This window comes from Gymnoscopelus microlampas (genome assembly GCF_963454915.1).
Source record: "Gymnoscopelus microlampas genome assembly, chromosome: 13".
Taxonomy (NCBI): Eukaryota; Metazoa; Chordata; class Actinopteri; order Myctophiformes; family Myctophidae; genus Gymnoscopelus; species Gymnoscopelus microlampas.
Genome location: NC_139950.1, coordinates 44,527,141 through 44,536,450, shown reverse-complemented (window position 1 = coordinate 44,536,450; position 9,310 = coordinate 44,527,141). Strand labels below are relative to the sequence as shown.

Below are 9,310 nucleotides of genomic sequence, written 5' to 3'. Positions count from 1 at the left end.
AGGATGTAATTTAGCTTGAAGGATACTTTTTTATATTAAGCAGTCATGTATGGGTAGTTTCTATTGGTCATACTTTCCCATAATTGTGAATAGATCTCAAACTACCACTTGTGAAAATTAAGTTTGGGTTGAGGTTATGTTGATGCCGTCTCCTCTTCCAAACCGTGAGCGAGATCAGAAATTCAGTCTCGGAGACCTTCTTTCCTGTCAGTGGGTCAACCACCCTTCCTACTTCTTACTATTTGGTTCTCAACCAGTGGTCCTTGAGTGGGTTCCAGGGGGTCCCCAGAAAGAGGTGTTAATGTGTTCACCCCATTATCCATATTGTATACGTTGGCTATTCAAAAATAGCAGATATACAAGCTCACAGCGCGTCACTTCGTGAAGTGACGCGCTGTGAGCTTGTATATCTGCTGTTTTTGAACATTTTCGGGGTCCCTGGCACGAAAAAGTGTGAAAACCACTGCTCTATTTCAATCAGTGCGTGATTCACATTGTGAGCTTGTAGATAAGCTATTTTCAAAATGTTTGGCGCAATACTTTTGTATGACAAAGTATAAAATACGGCTTAACCTACAATATTCATACCACTCCAGATTGGGGCAAATTATGACTGATCTATGATTTCCTCCAAAATGCTTTTTACATCTTCAGCTTATGTACAACCACTTAACATGTATGGTGCTCCTCCAAACAGACAAGACTAAAAAAAATTAAGTCTTGTGAAAGGGTTCAGATATTATCAGTAATATGCATTGTGCTGAACTGCAGGTGTAAAGCGGTCAACATTGCTGGAGAAAACGTTTAGTGTTATCTTTCTCTTTTCTCCGTTCTCTTTCACAGAAAGAAGTTAGATACTGCGACATGAGTACAATTACAGCAAAGCCTAGGGTGTAATAAACAAAACAATAAACACATTTAATAAAATAAAAGACATTCAAGTACAGTAAGATTTTTGCATGAAAATACAAAACTACACAAAAAAAAGGCATTAAAATCAAATCAACATTTTCTTAAAAAAAGAAAGGAAAAAAAAAGCTGAAGTGCTAGGTTATTCCCCCCCTCCCCCTGTACGTATGTATACACGAGCTCAACAGTTGCCCAGTGATGGAAGCATTGTATTCGGAGCTTATGCCTCCACATGAGGAAAGAATGCCTCTTTACGACTTGAGCGTTGTGTCCACAATGGGTCGGTACATGACTGCAATATTCCATGTTCCACTTCTCAAAAGGCGGGTGAGAGCCCGATGGCTCTCGTCCAAACATGCCCCCACCACGCCCTGAGTCAACTATAATCTGCTCTCCATCCAGGAGTCCTCTCTTTCTGTGTCGATAAATTGCAGGGAAAAGGAAAAAAAAGTGTGGCATCCATAAGAGAACTTCCTTTTTTTGAATGTCTCCTTTCAGCATTATTTTTGTCCCAAGTCTTTTTTTTTTCTTTATTTGAAAGCCACTTCATGGGTTCTGTTAGAATGAATTTCATTTTTTTTTTTAAAGTTCGGATTTCTTGCTCCAAAAGCAGGACGTAAGAAATGAAGTCTGTGTGTGTGTGTGTGTCCATCGCTGTTTTGTAGCCTGGAAGTTCAGTTGTGCTGCAATGTGTTGGACTCTATAGGAGGAGCAGAGTCATACAACGTGTCCGTGTCATGAGTCGGCTCTCCTGCTAACGTGCACGGGTTCGACAGCGTCCCGGCACCACAGTCGCAGAAAAATCTGCAGGGGAAGCAAAATAAAGTAAAGTTAATACATTTGGTTCTCAAAGTGGAGTCTACAACACTTGTATTCCCCCCCTATCTTGACAAATGGTATATTCCCCTCAGTAGGTCAGCACAGGTGCAATATATTATTGTTAATTAGCAGCAGCAGCAGCAGCACCTTTTTCCAAGTCAGTGGCAGACAGTTGTTTACATTTGGTAAAGTAATACTATTGGACTACTGTTGGACTAATCATCATGCCTGTTTTCATTAAGTTCATCTTAAGGTAAGACAGCAATCCGTGTACCTTTTCGTCACTTGTCTCTTTTTTTCTTTGCTTCCTTGTTGTGTATGTCTGTGTGCCATCAAATGTATATATGCTCACTTTTAAAGGCATCAGTAGGATTAGGCTACTGCTGGCTTATTCTCTTCAATTTGTATGTGCTGCGTTTGGAGTGAAACTGCTCTGGTCTGTAACTGGTCTGTTCATGTGATACTGTTGTGTTTTGTTGTTGCATAGGAGGCCAATGAATAGAAACGGTCAAATCGATTGCTTATCAAGACAGGCAGGCTAGCTATTTCTCTGTTCTATCCAACCGTGCCACTCTGAAAACGGAATTGTGCATGTTAAAAGAAAATGACAGTTGATCAGCACATTGTGTTTGGCCAGAAGCATAGCCACCGTAGAGACTAGGTAGGACAGCTGTCTGCTAAAGTGAGCTCTTGCCTACCCTGGCCTGAAAGACTGACCGAAAGGGAGAGGCGGGGGGGATAGCGCTTTGCCCCCCCTGACGTCTCTGCTTAACCCATTAAGTAACTGTCATTTTTAGATTTGAGCTAAAATAGCATATACAAGCTCATAGCGCGGCACCGAATGCCGCGCTACGAGCTTGTAGATCTGCTATTTTTGAAAAATCGTGACAACGTGGGCAAACCTTTGAATATATATATTTTTAAAGCGAACATTTTTAACTCAAATCTTTGCTTCTGGGGGGTCCCTGGAACAACATATTTTGATGGGGGTCCGCGGCCAAATACATATAATTTTGGGGGTCCTTGACATGAAAAAGATTGAGCACCACTGATATAGAAACATACGTTTTTCAGAAAACTGTTGAGATTTAGGAGACGTGTAGTATCGGCTTCAGGTCTCAATGGGTTAACGATAGATGGATTAGATAGATTGTTTGGCACACTATCATCCTATGAGTGTTTAGTGGCCTTTGATATTAATGCCATACCTTAGGCTTTTGGTGAACTGAAAGACATTTGCAGAATCCCCAGAAGCAAAGATTTGAGTTAATAAAATGTGCTTTAAAACATATTTATATATTCAAAGATTTGCAAAAATTTCGTGATTTTTCAAAAAATAGCAGACCTACAAGCTCATAGCGCGGCACTCGGTGCCGCGCTATGAGCTTGTAGATCTGCTATTTTTGAATAGCTAAAGAAATCTTCAAATGACACCATTTCCGGATTGAATGGGTCAACAGATTTTTTTGATCTGATCATATATTTGCATCCTGCTAATTGTATGACTGACCGGTCATGCCTGATGAACTCCACGTCGTGTCCTTGGTGGCACTTTTTGATGCAGTTCACACAGATGGCGTTGCGGTCTGTTGTGTTACAGGTGTGACACCTATGAGAGAAACGGATGACACGAGACAAGCCGTGCGTGAGACAAAAAAAGGAACCGTGAGACTTGAATACAGATTTACACAGCTTTTGAGACTGTGACGATCCAACTCAGTCAGATAATTACCTGTAAAAATCGTGCATTGGATAGCTGGTGTAGCTTGAAATCTTGTACAGGCACTGACCTCTGCTCACAGCCTTTTCTATGGCATCTTGATTGTTCATTATTTTGTTATCTAAGAAAATGGGAGAAAAGAACAAATTAGCTGAGCTCTGTTTGAAGTCCATTACATTTTTTTTTAAACTTGAATAAGCAATTTGTGGGTAGCAAATGAAATGTCAAAAATATTTGTGACCAAATGACACGAGCATTGGGAAGGAAATAGTCAGGGGATAAAAAAAAAGTCTTGGAATAAATTCCAAGACGTACGTGTGTGTGTGTGTGTGTGTGTGTGTGTGTGTGTGTGTGTGTGTGTGTGTGTGTGTGTGTGTGTGTGTGTGTGTGTGCGTGTGCGTGTGCGCGCGCGTCCACCTCGCTACAGGCTGCATATACACACGAGTTGCGTCCATGGAGTTTTATGGATAAATCCGTGTGCCGTGATCGGTGCGGAGCCCAGGGACCCCCTGGGACCCCCTGGGACCCCCTGGGCTTGGAGGTTGTGTGTGTGTGTGTGTGTGTGTAGTTGGCCATCGCTACGTTGTTTGAAAAACAAGTAACCTCGCATCACCAGTCTTTCCACCTTGGAGGAAAAAACAAAACAAAATGCGGCCGTTCATGGAGTTTATTTTTTATATGGACATCCCACCGTTTGCCATGATCCCACCGTGTTGCAGAAAACTGCTAAAGGTATGCTGAGGTTATTTTTCCACAGTCCCTGTGCGCGGACTGGAGGTGGACCCTCCAGTGGGGGGTCCCTGGGCGGTTGGAGGTTGTGTGTGTGTGTGTGTGTGTGTGGGGGGGGGGGGAAGGGGGTTGCGGATCGTGTGTGTGTGTGTGTGTGTAACTCTGAGAGTGTAACAAATGTAACCAAATGAACCCGTATGGGTCCATTTGGTTACACTCTCAGAGTGAAATGAAACAGTGAGGATTTGTATCATCTTACCGTGTGTGTGTGTGTGTGTGTGTGTGTGTGTGTACACTCAGCGATCAGTGAGGGCTGCACTGCAGCCAGGCAGGGGGAGAGACGCTGCTCGCTCGGTCGGATCGCTCGGTCGGATCAAACTTGATACAAACAGATAAAACTTTCGGTGTGATGGAGATTCGCGGACCCCCTGACCTTATGCAGCTTCAGTGCTTTGTAATAATAGGTTTTGTGGTCTAGATGGATGATATTTTGTGAAGATGTGCCTGAGGGGGTAATCTGCGCATTGTGCTGCATGTTTGCTTGCCACGGGTGCTGCTTCCTTACTCAACACAGGCAGCCGCTTGCTGCTGGGATCAGACTTTCAGTTTAATATGACTTTATGTGACTTTTTGTGACTTTAGTGTTTTGTAATAACAAGTTTTATATTATCACTTGATCAGATAATGAGATTTTACAACTTTTCTGTGGTCTAGATGGATGAAATTTCTTGTCAATGTAGGTAATGACTTAATCTAATGTAAAATACAAAAAAGACCACTTCGCGTAGATCTACGCGATTGGCACGCTGCGGCTTTAAATAGGTTCGCGTAGATCTACGCGATTGGCAGTCAATGTGTTAAAACAGAATTAAATTTGGATTTTTTTTTTAACCAAGGTTATGGTGGGTAGCCCAACTTTAAGGAGCTGTCAAAAATTCTCCTAGGGAAACTGCATTTCAGTCTTTGTGAGATGTGTTACTACTAGACACCTTTACAAACACATTGGTGAAGATTTTTTTTGGTAAGGAATTTATTCCAAGATTGGAAAATATTCTGCTAATATCCCCTGACTAAAAGGAAGGAAAGTATTCTCTTAAAGGAAAACAAGAAAAACAATTACTTTTAACCAGCTAAACTCTACTATAAATAGTTGACCTGGGTTGCCCCCAGGGCTCTATATTTGTTCTGCTTATTTTTCCCCTCGACCACAAATCTCTTGGGCGAAAACAGCATATCTTCTTGTCGTGTTGTGACGCCAAATGTTAGCCCCCAAAAATAGGGACGCCAGGGTTCAAGTCGTTAAAAAGATCAGTGGAATGATCTAGGGCAGGGGGTCTTCAACGTTTTCAGGCCAAGGACCCCCTAGCTGAGAGAGAAATGAAGCAGGGACCCCCTCCTATAGTGTATAAAATTGTGTTTCAGATTAAACTTTTTTTGTTTACTTGTTTACTTGGTTTACTTGGTGAGCTTGTAGATCTGCTATTTTTGGCTAAAGTTCTCCTCAGAAAAGGGATGCCAGGGTTCAAGTGGTTAAGGTAAAAAAAGAAAAAGATAACACACAAAGATTTGGCGACCCTCTGTAGTAACTTTGAGAACCCCCTAGGGGTCCCGGACCCCCTGTTGAAGACCCCTGATCTAGGGGCAGCAGTGGCTCAGAGGTAGAGTGGCCGGTAGAGTGGCCGGAAGGAAGCTAGCTGTGAGGTTTCCAGTTCGATCCCAATCTACCCCAGAGTTAGTGTCGAAGTGTCCTTGAGCAAGACGCTGAACCCCTAACTGCTCCCGATGAGCAGGTTGGTGCCTTGCATGGTTTCCTCCACCATCGGTGTATGAATGTGTGTGTGAATGGGTGAATGTAATGCACAATCTATGTAAAGCGCTTTGGATTAACCCTTTAAGACCTGAGGCAATTCTTAAAACATTTCTAAATCCTAACCGTTTTTTTTGTTTTTTGAAAAAAAAGAAAAAAATGTTTTTTCCTCAAGATTTTTCAAAAATAGCAGATCTACAAGCTCATAGCGCGGCACTCGGTGCCGCGCTATGAGCTTGTAGATCTGCTATTTTTGAATAGCCAAGGAAATCTAAAGTGACACAGATGCGTTCCAGGTCTTAATGGGTTAAAGCGCTATCCCATTTACCATTTTATTTTACTCTGAAGAGGATTGACAGGCCTGCATGCTAGGTAAAGGATAATGGAAACTGAATGACACTATTTTCTTATTTTTTTTCTGCTTATTTTTTTTGTATTCAATTTGCGTTTTGTTTTGCTTTGTCATGTGTATGGTGTACATGTTGACGTGGTTGTGACTACATTTGCTTGTTAAAAATGGATAAAGAAAGAAGTAGTTACCTTTCATTGTTACGTTGACACCAGATGCGAGAAACAGCCCCCCAAAGCGGTTGTTGAAAATCTGATTGCCCTCTAGGGTTGCTGTGGCATGGTTTGTAATCTCAATACCTAAATACAACAAGAACAAAAAAAACGTTCAAGTCCGGAGTCTTTCACTTCCAATAGGACAGACACGCCCCATTAGCTAGGGTAGTTTGTCTACACCAATGGTTCTCAAACTTTTAAGTCAAATTGATATTTATTTGGCCACGGACCCCCCATCTGAAAATGTTTTGTGCCAGGGACCCCCAGAAGACCAGAATAATAAAAACATTTCCAAGATTTTCAAGATTTTCTAAAACAATGTTCAAAAATAGGAGATACAAGTTCGCGCTGCGACGCGTTGTGAGCTTGTAGATCGGCTATTTTCAGCATGCAACCAAGTGTAAAATCAGCCATTACGACGCCATCAAGGCACCGCCAAAATACATTTTAGTCTATAGACTATAATCTTATGATATTTAGTCCACTAAAGCTAGACAAAAACTAAAACATTTCAAACGACTAAAATATGACAAATAAAACTAAATGGAATTTTATTCAAAAGACTGACTAAAACTAAATCAAAATTTGCTGTCAAATCAACACTGCGTTAGAGAACCACTGCACTAGATTTGAGCCATTCTTTAGTTAAATAATTATCACAGTCAGCATGCCGATTGGCTGACACAACCCACCTGCAGCAAAGCCATCAAATATCCTGTTTTTCCGGAGGATGGGATGGCTGTTGGTGCTGATCAGGACTCCTGCCTGGGCATTTCTGAAGATGTCGTTCTCCTCAAGCAGACCTGAGGACAAACGGAGGACATTTCTGTTGATAATCACTTTCAGACCTGCTGTCCCCCCCGTTATTGGCATGTTGTCCATTATAGCTGTGGGGAGGCGGGGAGATTATGAACTCGTTTCATCTCGACACGTTGTTGTGAGCTTGTAGATCGCTATTTTCACCAAGCAAGACCATCGTATGAAATTGGGCTTTTTTTTCCTATCGATTAGTCACCCCATGGAGACTTGAATTCATGATTTTATTTTATTTTTGGCAGTAGGCAGCGGTTCCGGTAGCAGACACAAAGGAGACTCTTACCAGAACTGCTGCCGGTCATCAAAAGGTTGGCTTAGGAATGCGACAAAAACGAAATAATATCCATGAATTCAAGTCTCCATGGGGTGACTAATCGATAGAAAAAAGTAATTTTGGGGTGAACTATCCCTTTTAAACTAGAGATAAGACCTGTCTTGTGTCATTTAGGGAAATAATGGTATCAACCTAGTCTCTACCACCGCGCTCTGACCACTTCGGTGCGTTGTCTAAATAAATGGTTCAATAAATCGTAAGTCATTTTTTTAATTGTTCCATATGCCTCAAGATGACAAGATGACAGACGTATGGGCTATCCAGCCTTCATCAGTCTCTGATTTTAATTATGATGTTAAAAACGTAATGTTAACCCATTGAGACCTGAAGCCGATTCTACATGTCTCCTAAATCTCAACAGTTTTCTGAAAAACGTATGTTTCTATATCAGTGGTGCTCAATCTTTTTCATGTCAAGGACCCCCAAAATGATATGTATTTGGCCGCCGACCCCCATCAAAATATTTTGTTCCAGGGACCCCCCAGAAGCAAAGATTTGAGTTAAAAATGTTCGCTTTAAAAATATATATATTTCAAAGATTTGCACAAATTTTCATGATTTTTCAAAAATAGCAGATCTAGAAGCTCGTAGCGCGGCACTCGGTGCCGCGCTATGAGCTTGTATATCTGCTATTTTTGAATAGCCCAAAGTGTAAAATAATGCTTTTTTAGCTCAAATCTAAAAATGACACAGTTCCAGGTCTTAATGGGTTAAGACATTCGGCTAATAGTGGTGGCATGGAGTCACTGTTGTGCAGCAAAAGAACCCGCCATGACATTCTTGAATTTGTGATTAGTATCCTCTCAGTGATCATCTCAGCTTGTGGTGAACACCACAAAAAGGTCGGTTAGCGACACTCACCTCGTCCTCCGTTGAATATGCAGATCCCGCCGTCCCGGCCGTCATGGATCTTGTTCCTCCGCAGGGTGGGGTTGCTGTCCGTTTTGATCCAAACTCCTGCCATGGCGTTGTCGAAGATCTCATTGTCCTCTATGAAGCCTAAGCCTGAAACACGCGCACACACACACACACATCCATGTTTTAGTATCGGGAGGAAATGCCATTATGTGAGCCTGTAGATCAGCTACGAATGTTTGCCTCAGAACAGGGATGCTAGCATCCATGTGGTTAAGGTTAAGCCTTCTTCTCACCAGAATTGTAAACCAAAATGCCGCCGTTCTGGCCTCCCCAGATCTTGTTCCGTCTGATTTTGGGGTTGCTGCCCGTCCTGTCAAGAGGGAAACATGAGAGAGATTGTGAGCTGTATGATACATGTTATGTTATTTTATTTTATTTTTGTGAGATCTGACGTTCATAGAGAAAGAAAACTATGCAACCAAAAAGAAAAAAACAACAACAGTAGTCTCGCTAGACGAGATTGAAATCTCGAGATTTCAATATTGTCTAGCGAGACTTGTTTTTTTTTCTTTTTGACAGTGTTCTGTCACTATGAACGTCAGATCTCACACAAAAAAATTGTGTGCTATTAAAATACGCGATCTAACGCAAGGCCTATCCGCGCACGTTTTAAGCTGTGGCGGACCTGGGATGGAGTTATGAAATGTTTCTACTGTACCATTCATCCTAAGATATAACATCATAGAAGAAAAAA

At 41.8% G+C, this 9,310-nt stretch overlaps 2 protein-coding genes across 4 annotated transcripts in view; one reads left to right on the top strand and one right to left on the bottom strand.

Moving 5' to 3' along the window:
- Nucleotides 1-9,310, top strand: part of LOC311059352 (small ribosomal subunit protein eS1-like) — a gene marked incomplete at its 5' end in the record, with an annotated part of 49,084 nt that overhangs the window by 24,699 nt on the left and 15,075 nt on the right. The window lies entirely within an intron of this gene.
- fbxo11a (F-box protein 11a) overlaps nt 893-9,310 on the bottom strand; it is a 31,874-nt gene continuing 23,456 nt past the window's right edge. For 2 of the 3 annotated variants that reach the window (XM_084077211.1, XM_084077212.1), the window contains exons 16-22: nt 8,850-8,926; nt 8,560-8,703; nt 7,241-7,351; nt 6,525-6,632; nt 3,461-3,569; nt 3,239-3,337; nt 893-1,713 (exon numbers count right to left, since the gene is read on the bottom strand). In XM_084077211.1, the coding sequence (XP_083933337.1) occupies nt 1,584-1,713; nt 3,239-3,337; nt 3,461-3,569; nt 6,525-6,632; nt 7,241-7,351; nt 8,560-8,703; nt 8,850-8,926 (778 nt within the window). In that variant the 3' untranslated portion in view covers nt 893-1,583. The remainder of the gene's footprint in view (nt 1,714-3,238; nt 3,338-3,460; nt 3,570-6,524; nt 6,633-7,240; nt 7,352-8,559; nt 8,704-8,849; nt 8,927-9,310) is intronic. The other variant, XR_014602156.1, reaches the window with a different exon arrangement.